Genomic DNA, 17,129 nt, shown 5'->3' with positions numbered 1-17,129 from the left:
GTTAAAGTAGTACGACTCCCACTGAGTTCATTAGTCAGGAACGCAATGTAACCATTTCTGGTTTCTCCACCCCTTAGGTCGTTAAGGGCGACGAGACTGACGCAGTCAAGACTAGTGAGAGTAGTAGTTCGCCTAAGAGCGCGCTTAATTGGATATTCTCGCTTGCCGCAGTGAGCTGGACCGTGGTCGTCCTGGTGATGGCCATTCTCGGGTAAGTGTCTGGGGGTAAACTTAGGTAAGTTGTCGTGTGGTATAAGCTTGCTTAAAATGCTAGCACCGTAGAAGACGATGTCTCTTTCCATAGCCCCCTAAAGAACAATATACTAGTTACGCGTAAAACTTCCAGATAGTGCCACTGTGATATAATACGTGTATACAATGTTACTCACCACGCTTCACAAAGCATTGTGTTAGCGATGAAATTGATATTTCACCCCTGAGTCACTTGTGTAACAGATTCCAACTCACCGTGCCACCTAACGTGTCCGTGATTTTATATTTTTTGGTGAATTCGCCTATGTTCTGTAGTGAGCATTTAAATGCGAACTATCGTTTCGCCCATATGAATATTGTCGTATGATGGAAACCCCTTGACCAAATGTCCTAAATGATTCGACACAATCCACTTATCGATACGCAGCATGATGGATAGGAGATTCTCGGAACTTCAGTCTAATAGGCCTTCTAGGTCAATCGATTCTAAAGACTCATACCCAGTCAATATGGAAGACCTAGAAGTGGTCGATGCCCTCATCATCGGCGCCGGTGCGGCCGGCCTCGCAGTCGTATTGTCTCTCATAGAACGACCCGAAATTCATAGCATCGTTATTGTTGAAAAAGAATGGATGGAATGGGACCTAGGCGGTGGACTTGCGTATTCTCCGATCGCGGATGGAGGGACGACGAACCGTCGTGACGGCGCAATGTCCATGATCCACGAAAACCCTAGCCACTTTGAGGATTGGCGTAAAGAACGTTATGAAGACAAAGAGGCAGGAAACGATTATAGCGATCGGGAAACTTATGGTCGTTACCTGCAGAGTTTATTCCGCGAGCTAGATGTGAAGGCCGCCAGATTTTCCGTAAACTTGACGATCATTCGTAGCGACGCCGTTGATCTAGACTCCCCCACGAATGGAGGTTTCTATCCGTATAGGGCGACGCTCCGAAATGGATGCTTCGTGTATGCGAAAGGCGTGGTGCTCGCTCTTGGCAACTTTCTGTCCATGAAGCAAGCGCATCTCAGCACGGCCTTAGGATACTTCATGACTCCGTGGCCACTAAAAAAGCTCGAGGAATTACCCAAAGATGCATATATCGGAATCATCGGTACCAACTCATCGGCTATCGACGCTGTGACTAGATTGTACGAGAGACATCACCGGGGATTGATTTGCATGATGAGCAGGAGTGGGAGTGTACCACGTTTCGAAGGGCAATCGCGATATTTCCCGCAAGCCTATGTCTTGCACGCCATGGTACGAGAACTTGAGAGCGGCAGGATATCTTTAGAACAATTTCTTAGCCGTCTTGAGGATATTCTTCTACGCCACGATAGCGTGAATACTGACGACCCAGATACGGATGCCCCCACGGACCGCAACGACATTGTGCACCGAACTATTATCAAGGATATGAACGACTCGATCGAGGGTGGTGTGCGAATGCAACACATCTTAAACGCATTTAAACCTATCGCCGAAAGGGTGTGGAATTCAGCAAAGTTGACCGGCAAGACTGATGTCCTAGAAGATCATCCTGCTTGGAAAACCGTATGCCAAGAAACGATGTCGGCATACCATGCGATGGTCCTCCTAGACCTCACTAAGAAGGAGAACTTCAAGATCATTCAAGACAGCAGTGTCGGCTTGAAAGGAGACAATCATTTCTTGATGGGAAGAAGAGAAAGAGTGCGTGTTGATTACGTAATCGAAGCCACTGGACTGGAACACAACGTCGGGGTGTTGTCGTATGAAATCCCTATCCTGATGAAAATGCTCCAGAAAGGGTTAGTTGAACGCGACAACTTCGGCGGCGTCAAGGTTGGGTTTAGAGACCATCAAGCTAGTCCCGGTTTATATGTAATCGGATCACTTACTAAGGGAACACATTACTTCGTGGAAGATATCGAACGAATTGTAACCCACGCTTCACATATTTCGAAAGGTTGGCTTGGACCGCCCAGCGAGCCAAAGCATGTGGCTCTATTCGTCGACAGGGACCTCTTCTCGATAATGATAATGATGGATATTGTACCTAAACTGCTTGCGGAAGGCCATATGCCGTTTATCTTTCTTCTTGGAGATCCGGATGGGTCTATGTACGCCGGAGGGGAAGAGCGCGAATACTACTTCTTCGAATCTCTATTAATCTCCCAAGTTATAATACCGGGGTACAGGTCGTATGGCGGAAAGCCACGAATAGCACTGGCAACGGATTCCGTCGACAATGAGTACGGGGTTCTCGTCCAAGAAATTGAGGATGCCAACGATCCTATCTTCTCGACAATTCTGGAACAATACGATATCGATATCGGCTTTTTGATTGGTTCGAGAGTAGATGCGGTTGAGGGGATCAAGGATTTGTGCATACTGTCTCAACCAAAACCGAGCACATCAACCTCCTACGAAGATATTAAACGAGGCCTAGAAGAGGGCGTGGACCTTTTTGGCTATAATCTATATTTCCTAAGCCAAAGGGATAGATACGAAAACCTCCTTGGGTCAAGAGAACGAAGTATCCGAGGAGCTCCTTGTGTTCTTAGCGCGATGTTAGATAGCATCGATCTAGGTGTTGAACTCGTGGTTAATGCAGTCGACAGCGTCTCTCGAAGGAAACCGATGACGACCACCCCTCAAATTCTTCATAATGATCGGGATGATTCTGATATGCTGCCTTCTAGGATCGTGGATATACCTTCAGTGATCGACAAGGTCGCTAACTACTTCGCTACTCCCGAGACCAGAGAACGCTTGCTGAGGGATATCCGTGAAGGTCTGGTGTGTTGGGGGGTTGAAAACTATGATATGCGGGAGTCGCGCGCCATGGAAAAATATATCGGTAGCTTTAGCCCGGTTGTGTAGTTACGTTATGAATTTTATATTATTTGAATCCTTAGTATATCACCGATAAATAATATCTTAACCAAATCCGAGTATGGGGTCTGAAAAGTCAGCGAGACGCGCGCTAATAGCAATTGAATTATAGTGGGAGCCCTCTGTAATTATAGGTGAGCATGCCGCTAAGCTGTAGCGGTAGCGAATAATTATAACCTTGGAACACACCTGTAGAGGGCTTCCTTAAAAGGTCTGCGCAAGCCTCATAATCCCCTAAAAAGCCGCTAAGATATAGCATATCAATTGCCTCTCCAGTGACGTGTATACCACTACAATAGCGCAGCACTCCCCGCATTTACAGTGAGCGAACAGACCATAGGTATAGTTGTCCACTGTAATTGTAGTGAGGCTCCCACTAAATACAGTCCACATTTATAGAGCTTCAGGCATTTATTTAGCGAGATTTACAGCACAAAGGCGTCGCAAACGTTTCATTTATTCAACAGAATGAAAGAGATCTAACTTTTTACCAATTTAAACCCCCTATTTCGGAATTTCCAATTCGGTGTGTAATCTTAAATCTCTTGAACTCGCTGCGACATATACTGTCTTCGGAAATTCTGTAATGCGCCAGTCTTCGGCCTCGGCGTCCCAGTTGCTGAGGTCGCGATACGTCACGTCAAACGCGACCGTCTTCGTCTCGCCTGGCTCTAGATAAATTTCATCAAACCCGCGCAACACGACTTTCGGCTCCGTCGGACCACCATGAGAGATGTACTATCAAATATGTTAGATAAAGCGATATTATGCGAACTACATAGTTGATGAATAGCTTACCAATTGAGGAATATCAGCACCAGCTACCTCTCCTGTATTCGTGATGTTCGCGCTAACAACATACAGTACCTTATACTGTGCTGGATTACCACCTGATGGGCCTCCCGCGGGCAAGATTGGCTGCGCTGACGCGTTCTGGCTGTTAGGTGGGATATCATATGTTGTATTCGGCAGCGTGGTGCTATTGATATACGGATAAATGAATCTCGGTATCCTCTCAAAGCCCTCTGGCGCAACCGCGTTCTTCGGGTCTAAATCCAGTTCTCCGTACGTCGGCGCGGCCGGCGTCTCCCCTCCAGCTGGCTCGTATTTCCCAGCGTCTTCCTGTAGAGCTACAGTGAGGTCCGAGTACGTGAAGTTGGTGTAGCTGAGCCCGAAGCCAAATTCGTAGCTCGGCTCAATTTCTTCCCGGTCGAAATATCGGTAGTCGATGAATACTCCCTCGGCGAAGTCTTGCTGCGGTTGGAATGAACTGGAGTTTACTAATGTCGTTACGCCCCAGTCCTGAGGCGCTTTGCCTAACGTGTATGGTAACCGACCTTGCGGGTTGACGCGCCCGTAGAGAACGTCGGCTAGTGAGTTACCCGATTCCTGGCCTGGCAGACCCGCCCATAAAATGGCGGTGACGTTGGGGTTGTTCTTAATGTGGTCGATCAGGACGGGCCCGACGCTGTGAATTACAACAATAGTGTTCGGATTGTCAGATGCGACGGCGTTGATCAACTCATCGCCACCTTTCCATAACGTCAAGTTGTTTCTGTCACCGAAGTTACCATCAAGAGTAGTGTATCCCTCTCCTGAATCCGCGTTAGCGAAAACGATCGCGACGGAAGCGTTCCTCGCAGCAGCTCGGGCTGTTTCAAGGTCGAAGTTCCCTTTAACATTTATGAAAGCTGTTCCCTCTTGCAGCGCTTCTTTCTCGAGAGCTGCGGCCGGTGAAATCAGATAAGGGTACTCGGCCGTGGCCGAACCCCAGCCCATTGCCAATGTTCCATTGTTACACACTCTGTCCACGCAGCCGTTAGGTCCATCAGGGTTATCCTGCGCATCCTCGCCAATTACTGCGACAATTCTAGGCCGAACCAAAGGCAGAGCATGGTTAACATTCTTCAGAAGAACCGTCGCCTTTGCGCCAATCTCCCGAATTAATTCGCCATGATCGGCCTGTACGTCGACATGTTTGTTCACAGTCGTATTTCCCATCTTGGCAGCCCAGTATCGCGGACCTTCGGTTTCATACGTCCAAGATGAGTAGTTGATGTCGATCTGCTTGGTATCGCGTCCAACCTTATAGAAGGCTGCCATAATGCGGATAACCATGTCATCAAGTCGCCATTGCGGTATCGCGCCGCTGAGAACCGCTTCGGTTAGTGCTCCACCCCAGTATGTTCCATATCCGCCCGCGCCGAAACCTTCACCGGGCATCGTCATATCCAAACCCGCCAGCGCGCTAGGAACACCGCTATGCTGAGCGCCCCAGTCGGAAACCACTGAACCAAAACACCATAAGCTCATATCCCCTGTCAAAAATCGAAGAGGGACAACTCACCGAACCCCTGGAACCCAAGCTCATTCTTCAACAACTTATTCAAAACATACGAGTTCTCACACGCGAAACTATTATTAATCTGATTGTACGAGCACATCACACTTCCAACACCCGCGCGCACAGCGTCGGCAAACGGCCATAAGTAGACTTCGTGCATGGCCTTGTCGTCGATATTCGTGCTAATACCACTGCGGAAGTGTTCTTGCTCATTTAGTACGTAGTGCTTGACACTAGCTACCACGCCTGCGGATTGTGAACCAATAATGGTTTCGGCGACTGCGACACCGCTTAGGTACGGGTCCGGTCCGAAAGCTTCGAAGTTGCGACCACCAGCTGGGTCACGTCCGAGAGGTCCGACGACGGGGCCTAGGTGCACATCTGGGCGGGTCAGTGCGATTAGTACCTATTGATATTATACGAAGGTAGCAATGAAGCACTCACCAATACCCTTCCCTCCAAATTCCGCTCCAATCGCCTCTCCCCTCTTTCGGAGAAGAGATCGCGACCAAGTCGCCGCAGCAGTAATTCCCGCGGGGAACACCGAGTTCAAATCCGCTGCAGACGTAGATCATACTCAGTACATATTCCTCAACCAATAATCCAAATTCTACTTCTCATTCTTGTAAGGGTTCAACTTACTATATCGTACTCCCACAGGTCCATCCTGCAAACACAAATGTCTAAAATTCAATCGGGGAATTGAACCCGTGTTCCCTGTGCACAAGTCCGCTTGGTTACCCGTTCCCGTCGTCAAATTGACCTTCTCAAGCAACGTGAGTCCAGCGACGAACTCGCGCGCCTTCGCATACGCCTCATCCCATCCAGGCCCCCCAGTACCCCACGGCGAGGGGTACGATAGCTCAAAAGTAGCGCGCTGGGCACTACCCGCCGTCGCGAGAGCGAGAAATGCTGCTGCTATGCGCATTTTATTTATCGCTATCCTACGGCCACGATGAAAGTCAATTCGAAAGATTCAAAATGACTAGAACAAGCTCCTAGGCAAGTGAGGGGAGGTAATTATCTCACATCCAAGACAACGGCGATCGCGTCATCTAGATCCCCAATCGGAACCAATTACTGCATGTGTATGCCAGAGCTCCAGGGGAGCAATATAAAGGCAATTAGATCTCACATCGGTTCACTCGAACCGAGTGATGAATTGCCTGATTGAGTTGGTTCATTTGCGGCAGAATGCGGAAGATCTACGCGGGAGGATAAAGTCAGCGAAATGTTGAGATGCCTAGAATCGCATCTCCAATCTAGAGCTTTTCCGTATCTTGAGATATGAGCTATCAGTTTCAAAACAATCACAGTGTGATATAAGTGGTAGTAAAGAAGTAGACTATCAATCGCAATACCTAATTCATCGCCGGCGTCGGTGGGAATCCCTTTACCAGTCCAGTCTGTAACTCCCAATGTCTACTCGAGCATAGAAAATAAAAACCCTAGAAATCATAAAACGACGTACATCCTATGAGAACTTGCTCGTGAAAGCGCCTAGTACCATCTTCCTCTTCTGCTGGCCGACGAACTTGCTCATGTCATCAGCCCACCTCTGACTGCTATCAGCAGCGGAGTCTAAGCTGTCGTTCATAATATTTAGCTTCTCCGTCCGTTCATTTAGTTGTCTAGTAAGGTATTCGCCCCAACCTTCCTGGCCACCGGATTGCGCACTAGGTCCCGCTCGGGCATTCCGTTCCATAGCCGCCGCTGCAGAGATCATTCGCTTACTAGGGGGCCGATCGGGACCACCGATCAAAAGATCCAAGTCCGTCGGGGAGACATACTGTGTTCCCGATATCCACTGCACATTCGAGATGGTCGGCCTCGGCGGGATTTCGAGTTCGGGGTTGATGAGCTTGTCGGCTGTGTTCTCAAGTTCTTTGCCAGTACCCCATACTTGGAGGACCGCCAGTTCGGAGGGTCCCGTCCAGCAGAACACATCACCATCCTCCGTAACCAGGGAGCTGCTACACCGGCTACCATCCATCATAGGTAGAGGATAACTTCCAAGCTCCTTGAGGCCTGGCAGACTAAAAGCTCGTGTTGTCAGATCCCCGAACACACCAACCAAAGCCATACCGTGCAATTCGAATTCGGTCACCGCAGCGGCGTCGCAGAGATAATTATCGAATGATTTCGAGGCACCCTTAGATGAAGCTGGTTTGAAAATACGAGCTTCGCTTTGTGTAACTGTAGCATGATTAGCACTAGCGTAAGATATTTTCCCTTCCACGAGGTAACTTACCGACAACAAGCAAGCCATTGACATGCTTACCCTCCCGAAGACCCGCGACGGCCTGTCCCGTAGCGAGAGCGGGCTTACCGCTATCGGCGACAATAGGGCAGATCGATACTACTTTGTCATTCAGGTGGGCAATTCCCGCTAAAGAAGCCGTATATCCATTCCCTAAAGGTAGAATCTTGAATGTGATGACCTTTCCAAGATTTGTTCCAACGAAACAGCATATGCTGGAATATTTATCCTCGTCAAGTGTCATAACACCAAACTCAATTTCCACCGGCCACTCTTTACCCGCTGACACGCTAGAGCGATGCTTTAGAAATGATGATCGCTTTTCTTGCTTGACGAACTCAGTCATAGAGGCCTGGAACATGACCGAGGGTCCTCGAAGGTCGATAATACTAAAGAATCCACCCTCAGATCCGACACCAAGGAAACCCGCATCCGATGCTTTAATGGCACTAATAGGGCCCTGCATCATTTCGTAAAGAGCATGAGGTTGGAGTCCACTCTTAAGTGACGGCTCAGACCTCGTGCTAATGTTAGAGATACCTCCGGGATTAGGATCGATCTTTTGATTTTGGGGTTTGCCGAAGTACTGGTTGCCACCCCACCGGTATATGACAACCTCACCTTGTCTGGTACCAACGGCAAATTCACCAGTACCAGAAGCCAAAGTCATCGCCGTTATGTCAACATCCTCATAGCGGTCAAGAGCACGGGCGACATCGACCTGTAATTGAGAGGGATTCTCGATCTCGTCGCCATGACCAACGTCCCAAATCCGGACGGTACTATCCGCGTGGGCAACTTGGATGACAGTCCTTCCCTCGAATCGTCGGCGCGGTCGTGGTGCCTCGGCGCCTCCCTTCAACAACGGCTCACCTTGGCTCCGGTTCTCGACCATTCCAAGCCACCTACCACGATCGAGGTTGGTAACGGCGAATTTCGTCGCGAATGGATGAGCAAAGGATACGGAGGGGTGAAGTTGGTTTGTTGGTGAAATTGGGTAGCCACTCGGGAAGCTTAGGGTTAGAATCTCTCCTGATGTGAGTAGGGTCATTATGGCGATCGGGTCTTGGGCACCGGCAAAGTGGGGTGAAAGGCGTGGGATGAGGAAATAGTCCGCAATTCCGACTCCGATAGGTGTCTCTATTGTGTTTTGTTGTTTACCCTTTAGGTAGTCTGACAGAATTTGCCATGATGAAGTGGCATAATTGGGCGTAACACCGAGATCGATGAAAGTAAGTCCATTTGAAGGTTCTTCCAGCTTCTTACCACCAGCAATAAGGAGCCCGCTATCCTCTGGGTTCTGTTTACAGCACCAGGAAATGCGCACGAAAGGATGCTTTGCATTCGTGGATCCCGGATTCGGCACAGGTTGGTCAATGTTGGAATCGTAGAGCGTTCGTGCTAAGACCACTCGACCATCTCTTGCATCCCAAAATACCAAGCTTCCATCATCATGAGCTGTCAGTATGAAAGTTCCAGTAGGATGCCATAATGCGTGGGTAAGTTTGGGCCTTCGCATAGATTCGACGGCTTGACTGGAGCCTCCCGGAGCACCTGGCGGAACTTGATATTCGAAGAATTTGTTAGGCGTGTTCTGCTTGAATGAATAGACAACTACGCCATGATTATAGGCAATAAGTAGTTTTCCTACATCACGGGGATGCAAGCGCAGTGAGACAACAGTGACAGCTCTAGCTTTAGGATCCTTCTCTAACCAGAAGTTAGGAAGTTTGAAAGGGGACATGCGTTCCCGATCAAGGTCGTATGCGAATACTTCGCCGGATTGCATGCCGAGGAAGCACCAATCTAGCATAGGGTCGGTAAGCATGCAATAGACTACACCGGGGGCGCGAAAGCCGGTGATTCGTTTGCCGGTATCGAGATCCCATAGCACAACCTCATTCTTGGTATCAAGACTAACCAATCGGTTCGCACAGAATTGTATATCGGAGAATGAACATGATCTACTAGGGACGAGCAGCTTCTGAACGCGACTTTGGCCGAAGACATATATCCTTCCGCTACCGAATTTGGATTCATTTGTACCAATAGCTAGGAGAGATTGTACGGGTTCATAGGCGATACAGCTATATGATAGATATCCAATGTTAGTCTCGGGGAATTGTAAGAGATACACATACAGCTAATGATATGATCCAAATGGGTTCATCATGATGATAGCGCGATGCGCGTAGTAAGTTCGCATACCTAATTTGGGAATTAATGCCGTAGCGGGCTCGGTCATCTGGAATAAAGGAACCGGGAAGAATATTGGCTGACAGGTCATTTGACATACCTGCCTGCCTTCCTCGAAGAAAGCTCGCCATGATTTATGAAGTTGTTTGATATTATGGAACCAGTCCACAGTTGTCTCCTTTTGTTGTTGTTCCTATTCCGAATGGGTGTCTAGTCTTTTAGTCGTTCAAGTTCCAGGAGGTTGCCTGATGTTTGAAAGATGCGCATACGTCATTCCTATTTTAAGCTATTTTCATAAGCCACTTTCCGGACCCCGCAGTCACAATGCTCTGTAGCCGTGTAGCCGTGAAGAGTGGGGCTGAGATGATCAACTAAAGAAAAGGGGTTGGGGACGGATTAGGTAATGTATGGCTGCTGACTAAGAGGGAGGACCGAGATGACATAAGCCAGCATAAGTTACACAACCCCTCACCTCTTTTCATCTTCACGCATCGCTCAACCATTCCTCACTCACTCACACACCCATTCCAACTATCACATCCCCAGGTATCAATCAAAACTTACCATCAAGCTTTACATATATTTCCCTAGTGGTAAATAAACCACTCTATCATAACCAGCAACATTCCTGCAAGCTACATCTTCCCCAGCTCAGTCGCGAAATTAGTACCAAGTATATTAGGAGCGGTTACACCATCGTTACCAACTGGCGTAACTTCACCGTAGTCGGTCACAAACAAATCCCATGACAGTACCATCTAACATCGTTCATAACTTAGTCCGAATGAGTGGGACGAATGAGGAGATTGAAGTTTAAATTAAAAACCCAGCAAGGCAGGGCGCTTGGCCTTATGCAGGAGGTAGCCTGGCTACCACACTACCTACATACGATCCACTACATGTGACTGCTTGAATACGTCCACTGGACTATAGTAATGAGAAATCGTTACGGATAGGTTTAAGCAAGTAATAATAAGTTCTTCATCGTATAGGGGTATATCTAGAAGTACATTGTGGTTCTCCCACCTCCCTCTTTTTCATTGGTGATACAAGAGTTCCTTCAAAATAATGTATACAAGAGTTGCCAGTACCATATGTACGTCCTCCTTTTGATGTAACCCAGTCGCAAGCAGTTAATAGAGAGGTCAGATTAATTGTGGACTATAGTCACCCTCGAAACGAAAGAGAGTCATATCATGAGAGAATTGGAACATCGACACGATCTGATTCACCAAAGCGAAAACCCAGGTATCATCGGTATAGCATCGTGGGGTGGCCACATGAATCAGTGTACAAATTCCATATCAAACGCGACCAGAGCTTTTACGCTTTGATAGGTCGAAGTTACGGGCCTTGCCGGCATTTAAGATAGCGAAGGAACCAGAGAGTTCCGCGGAACCTTCAGCTCCCTGGCCGGTCTCAACCTCCTACTGTGCATACGGTACATCTCACTGCATGCATAGCTCGCCTCGCCTCGCTACAAAGAGATGACTCCTAATGGCCTGGCTGGTAATGGGACCAGCGATGGCGGTGTGTTACAGCCGAGTTTATCATAGTGTGTAAGTAAGAAACACATCTATGATCCAGGCCTGGATGAGACTCCGCGAGTATGGAGTCCACAGCCATTTACGTAGGTCATAACTAGTGAGCATAAGTCTTCATACTATGTTAGTCATTACGGTATGCAGGAATTTCAGCACAAAGTCCAGGCTTGAATAAGTGGTCACTGTACTTTGATAAAGTCTTATTAGGTCACATCGTCTGTTTGGGCATTGCATATAGCCTTATGAACGATAGGGGGGTGGACGGTGGTGCATAGACCTTTTCGAACGCCACGTTCCAAAGTATCCAGACACCTCCTGCACCTTCACGCCAAATTCGGTATTCACAACAACTACGCTAATATACAGTATAGAGAAGTGAATTCTTTAATAGTATCAATGTGCAGAATATCCTGGTTCTGTAATGTAGCAGGGTATCTATTGTGATAGTGGCTTGGAGATCCACTAATTAAGTAAGAGTACGACAATTTGGTACGGATTTCCTTAACACGATATATCATATAGGCAATAGGCAGCAATACCTACGTAGTTAACTTGTTGAGTCTTATGGTAAATAGTTTTAATAAAACTACAGAGTTGTTCATTTCTATTTCTTCCTCTCGCACATATCCACTTCAAACTTCTAGTTGTCCTCAGGTTGCAATATTGTTCGCTAAAATGCCACGATTAACACCACCAGAAGAGCCGAGTAAGTAGCTTTATATTGCCTTGAGATTTGGCGAAACATCTTTAACATCTCAAACTAATAATGACAGATTCGGAAAGTAGCGGTACCCTCAAGCAGGTTACTCCAAAGAAACGACAAGCAAATGTGAAGGATTTTGACTGGGTAAGACCTCCATTCCGTCTCGCAGGAGTTTTCCTAGGAAACTATTAGCAAGGCTTGAATTAATGTACTAACCTGTAGCAGTCCTCCGGTGACGACAGTGGAATTCACCCTATGAAGATCTTGAAGACGAATAATCGTGACGAGATAGGATCTGGGCTTCAGAAACAACTTGAATCAACGGCCGCGAAACTTACAGGCCAAATAGGGGAAATCACAGATCAAATCGAAACCGCCGCTCTTGATGCCACAATCCGGCTTGAGGACGCGGCAGTACGAATCAAGACTGCGATGGATAGGCTTGAAAAGGCCAAAAGGGACATTGAAGAACTTGTCAACAAGCTCTAACCTATCGGTGTTGTCGTTTTCCAGGCCCCTTAGAATTCTCACACCAAGAAAATCACTGCCATATATGCGAAAGACTCTTGGCCGCGGGTTTGTGTCATGAATTCGGAAGTCGAATAAATAAGGGTTGGTGGAGTATACTTCCAAGCTATATGACTTGGAAGTATGGTGGGCGATGTGGCATTCGAGCATACATAATAATGAATATTCGGAATTTTGGGTTAGGGAGGTAAAATTGGGCTGGGGAGTACACGGGTTCCAGTCATATTCGGCATCACAACACTTTGTGGTTGGCAAGGGCGGCATAATTGCTATCATTCGTTCCTTATACCCCAAAAAGTAACAGATATCCCTATTATAGTCGTCGGGTTTTCATCTCTCAAGATCAATACACTCGTTTCATCCGCGGCATAGTATAGTTCGTTGACCTCGAGGTTGATCCTTAGGAATGGAACAAACACCTGCCCATCCTAGATGGGTTCCGCCTTCGCATGTCTCCCTTGGCCAAGCTCAAGCATAATCCATTCGTAAACAGCCCATTGCACAGCATTGACGATGAAAGCTCTTACGCTACATACGGTCAGTCCCCGAAAGAACACCCGCGTACCGCCCTCTCTATATGCTTCTCTAGCGGTCTCGATTGCTTCAAGGCGCTTCTGCGAGGACGAGGAGGAGCCCAGTAATGGCGCCGTCGCCGGATCAAAAGTCTGCGCCTGAACCCTAGTTTTGATCACATCGAGCGGAAATATACTGGCCCAAGTAACAACACCGGCAAGACCTCCACAGAGTAAGACTTTAGCTGCGTCCTGAGAGAAGGCAGAGCCATTCTGTCGGTTCGATTCGACCCATTTGCTACTTAATTCGTATGACCAAAAATAAAATCCGTAACCGATACTATCCCTCAACGCTGTGACCACACCACCAAAGTACAGGCCTCTGATTCCCTCGGTTTTAAAGACCTGCTTTGCAATACTCCAGCTTGAAGCCGGCGGTGATGATAACTGCGCCCGGCACTTAATAAGCTCGGTAGGTGTGCTTACTACCCATGTCGCCAAACCACCAATTGCCCCAGCGAACCATGTCGTCCAAAGGCTCGACTTAACATCGAGCGCATTATTGAGAGCAGCTTCGCTACGATTGTATGAGACGAAAAGTAAAGCGTTCAAGGCACCATATCCGAGCACAGGTGCTGCTGTCCCAGCTACCAACGCAGATTTGCTTTTGAATTGTTGAGCATATGACGCAGCCGTTTGTGTGGCTATGGCATCGCGCGCTTGTAATCGTACTTTGATGAGATCCAGGGGATTGCCGATCAAAATGCCAACGGCCCCGCTGATATAACCAGCCCAGAAGTCGGCGGACATATCCCTTAAATTCAATCGTATGAGGTCACCTTCGATATCTCTAAGCAATTGGATGGCAGGTAACCTATACCGTGTAGATTATACCTACGCCTTTTCCATCACAGCCTTCTTCTCACCTCCAAGTCATATGCAAATAGCCGAACGTGAGTACCATCATAAAAGTAGAAAAGTACAAGATCATTCAGAGTAAACACATGGTATAATACGAATTATAAATATCTCATATCAGTCTAGATGATAGGGACTGAAGTAGACGGATGTGAATTGGAAGATACAAAGTTCGACGGTACCCCGCGATGATGACCGCGGGGCAATGTACGGTGCGCGAACTGTGAATGGTGGAGTTGGTGTAGCTTGCTTATTAATTACCCACGTGACTTGGTGTTATTTCCCCGCTAGATCCGATGAAGCGCGTCGCGCTTTCCCAAAGTCAACAAAGTTGCTTAATTGATTTCCACGCCGGCGCGATTAAAGTGGCAAATCCATCCAACCTACAACTTTCTTTCTATCTTGCTGAAGTTCGCATTAATTAGACCGTCATCCGCTCGGCCAGACGAAGGGGGAGGAAATTTAGGCCCACGGAAAATGTAATCAAGCATCCCCTTTACCAGTACTAGTTTATATTTACTAACGAACATTGTACAGGGCGAGTACTCCATCTACTCCGTCGGTGAAGCCATATAATACCCCAGGAAAACGCCTCCATTCTCAAAAGTCCGTAGATCAGCTATACAAGCCATTCAAATGCCCAGGTTCCGCCGCTCGAACACCTGCGACCGACCGACCCGCCCGAAAACGAAAGAAGGTAGATTATAAAGGTGCTGGTGGTGACGGTGGCGAAGATAAACCCTACACAAATGCCGATAGGTTGGCTTTAGCAAATCGAGATGTCAATCAATTCCCCGTATTCCAAGCGAAAGACAAGGATAAGGTGTTTAAGAAGGCATTTTGTGTGCCCTTAATCAACAAGGAGAGCGCGGCGTACAATCCCAACCGTCCCCCTCCAACCCTCGGATTAAGGCAAGGAGCTGTTTTCGTGGCTAAACCTCTGCATGATCCAAGTGGGGAGTTCTCTATTGTGCTCCATGATCCTACCGTTGACGATCGACCGAAAGAGACCCTCACACCAAAAGAAGACGCACCCAAAGATGATCCCGCAGAGAAGCTAGATGCACCTCTAGTACATAAGAGTTTAGCTGAGATCCTAGGTATCAAAAAGAAGGTTGACAATGAACATCCCAGAGTTCCAGTCGTCATCGATCCGAAACTCGCTAAAGTTCTACGACCACATCAGATCGAAGGTGTCAAGTTTATGTACAGGTGTGTCACTGGAATGATAGATGAGAAGGCCAACGGTTGTATTATGGCCGATGAAATGGGTCTGGGAAAGACCCTTCAATGTATCACACTTCTTTGGACACTTCTCAAGCAGTCTCCCGATGCCGGCAAGACAACAATTCAGAAAGCCATTGTTGCCTGCCCCTCTAGTTTAGTCCGAAACTGGGCCAATGAACTCACCAAATGGCTTGGTGCAGATGCCATTACCCCCTTTGCGATCGATGGAAAAGCATCTAAGGAGGAATTGACAAGACAGTTGCGCCAATGGGCAATATCAACTGGTCGCGCTGTCACTCGACCAGTCATTATAGTCTCGTACGAGACATTACGACTGAATGTTGAGGAGCTTAAGAACACTCAGATCGGTCTAATGTTATGTGATGAGGGTCATAGATTGAAAAATGGCGACAGCCGAACGTTTACCGCTCTAAATAATCTCAGGGTTACACGAAGGGTTATTCTTTCTGGTACACCCATTCAGAATGACCTTTCGGAATATTTCTCCTTGATCAGCTTCGCAAACCCCGGCTTGCTTGGTAACCGACTCGAATTCCGAAAACGATTCGAACTTCCCATCCTTCGAGGTCGAGATGCCGTCGCTAGTGAAGACGAGCGCACGAAGGGCGACGAACGTTTGAACGAATTACTTGGCATCGTTAACAAATTCATCATCCGACGCACTAACGATATTTTATCCAAGTATCTTCCCGTCAAGTACGAGCATGTCGTATTTTGCAATCTGGCTCCATTCCAGCTAGACTTATATAACTACTTCATCAAAAGTCCCGACATTCAAGCTCTCCTGCGTGGTAAAGGAAGCCAACCCCTTAAGGCCATCACTCTACTCAAGAAGTTATGCAATCATCCAGATCTGCTCAACCTAGCAGAGGATCTACCAGGCTGTGAACAATATTGGCCGGAAGATTACACGCCAAAGGACGCACGTGGCCGTGATCGAGACGTCAAACCATGGTATTCCGGGAAGATGCAAGTGCTCGACCGTATGCTCGCGCGCATTCGCCAAGACACGAATGACAAGATCGTCCTAATCAGTAATTATACTTCAACCCTTGACCTCTTTGCTCAGCTTTGCCGCCACCGTCAATATGGCCATCTACGTCTCGACGGTACTATGAACGTGAGCAAGCGCCAGAAGCTTGTTGACAAGTTCAACGACCCGGAGGGTGGTGAGTTTGTGTTTTTGCTTTCTAGCAAGGCCGGTGGATGTGGTCTCAATCTTATCGGTGCTAATCGTCTCGTCCTCTTCGATCCCGACTGGAATCCAGCTGCCGATCAGCAAGCTCTTGCCCGTGTGTGGCGTGATGGACAGAAGAAGGATTGTTTCGTCTATCGCTTCATCGCAACCGGTACGATCGAAGAGAAGATCTTCCAGCGTCAGAGTCATAAGCAGTCGCTTTCATCTTGTGTGGTTGACTCGGCCGAGGACGTAGAACGCCATTTCTCTCTCGACAGTTTACGAGAACTATTCCAGTATAGACCTGATACCCTCAGCGACACGCACGATACCTTCAAGTGTAAGCGTTGCAAACCCGATGGTAGACAGTATATTAAGGCACAGGCTATGCTCTATGGTGATACCAGCACTTGGAATCACTTTGTCAACAAGGACTTGATGCCTATTCAAGATCTATTGCTACGTCAAGAATGCGGGGAGAACGAGGTTTCCGCTGTGTTCCAGTACATATCTCATTAAACTGTCCTCGAGGGTTACGAAAGTGATGGCTTTGGCTTTGGCATGTTAGACACGGCGTATTCAACTAATGAGTTATAGGACGGTT

At 47.8% G+C, this 17,129-nt stretch overlaps 5 protein-coding genes across 5 annotated transcripts; 2 read left to right on the top strand and 3 right to left on the bottom strand.

Annotated features, from left to right (window-relative positions):
* Positions 1-722: 722 nt before the first annotated feature.
* On the top strand, positions 723-3,083 carry F4822DRAFT_432195 (FAD-NAD(P)-binding-domain-containing protein; the record flags this gene model as incomplete). Its single annotated transcript, XM_051461604.1, has 1 exon — positions 723-3,083. One exon carries the CDS (start codon positions 723-725, stop codon positions 3,081-3,083), a length of 2,361 nt encoding a protein of 786 aa, XP_051311120.1.
* A 422-nt stretch (positions 3,084-3,505) lies between these two features.
* Positions 3,506-6,678, bottom strand: F4822DRAFT_341834 (glycoside hydrolase family 3 protein). Its single transcript, XM_051455818.1, has 5 exons — positions 6,082-6,678; positions 5,884-5,997; positions 5,443-5,820; positions 3,894-5,383; positions 3,506-3,833 (listed from the first exon to the last, which is right to left on the bottom strand). Exons 1-5 carry the CDS (start codon positions 6,365-6,367, stop codon positions 3,600-3,602), a joined length of 2,502 nt encoding a protein of 833 aa, XP_051311119.1. The 5' UTR covers positions 6,368-6,678; the 3' UTR covers positions 3,506-3,599.
* Position 6,679: 1 nt separating this feature from the next.
* On the bottom strand, positions 6,680-10,026 carry F4822DRAFT_445303 (lethal giant larvae like, C-terminal-domain-containing protein; the record flags this gene model as incomplete). Its single annotated transcript, XM_051463361.1, has 3 exons — positions 6,680-7,635; positions 7,691-9,786; positions 9,908-10,026. The coding sequence occupies 3 exons, from the start codon at positions 10,024-10,026 to the stop codon at positions 6,914-6,916; spliced, it is 2,937 nt and encodes a 978-aa protein (XP_051311118.1). The 3' UTR covers positions 6,680-6,913.
* A 2,888-nt stretch (positions 10,027-12,914) lies between these two features.
* On the bottom strand, positions 12,915-14,132 carry F4822DRAFT_341783 (solute carrier family 25 member 45). Its single transcript, XM_051455817.1, has 2 exons — positions 14,077-14,132; positions 12,915-14,021 (listed from the first exon to the last, which is right to left on the bottom strand). The coding sequence occupies exon 2, from the start codon at positions 13,990-13,992 to the stop codon at positions 13,099-13,101; it is 894 nt and encodes a 297-aa protein (XP_051311117.1). The 5' UTR covers positions 13,993-14,021; positions 14,077-14,132; the 3' UTR covers positions 12,915-13,098.
* Positions 14,133-14,288: 156 nt separating this feature from the next.
* F4822DRAFT_432190 (recombinational repair protein) lies at positions 14,289-17,044 on the top strand (the record flags this gene model as incomplete). Its single annotated transcript, XM_051461603.1, has 2 exons — positions 14,289-14,323; positions 14,638-17,044. 2 exons carry the CDS (start codon positions 14,289-14,291, stop codon positions 17,042-17,044), a joined length of 2,442 nt encoding a protein of 813 aa, XP_051311116.1.
* Between the last annotated feature and the right edge of the window lie 85 nt (positions 17,045-17,129).

Source organism: Hypoxylon trugodes (genome assembly GCF_022578975.1).
Source record: "Hypoxylon trugodes strain CBS 135444 unplaced genomic scaffold F4822scaffold_8, whole genome shotgun sequence".
In the NCBI taxonomy this organism is placed as follows: domain Eukaryota; kingdom Fungi; phylum Ascomycota; class Sordariomycetes; order Xylariales; family Hypoxylaceae; genus Hypoxylon; species Hypoxylon trugodes.
Note: the sequence above shows the minus strand (reverse complement) of the source record. Positions and strands in the feature narration are given on the sequence as shown.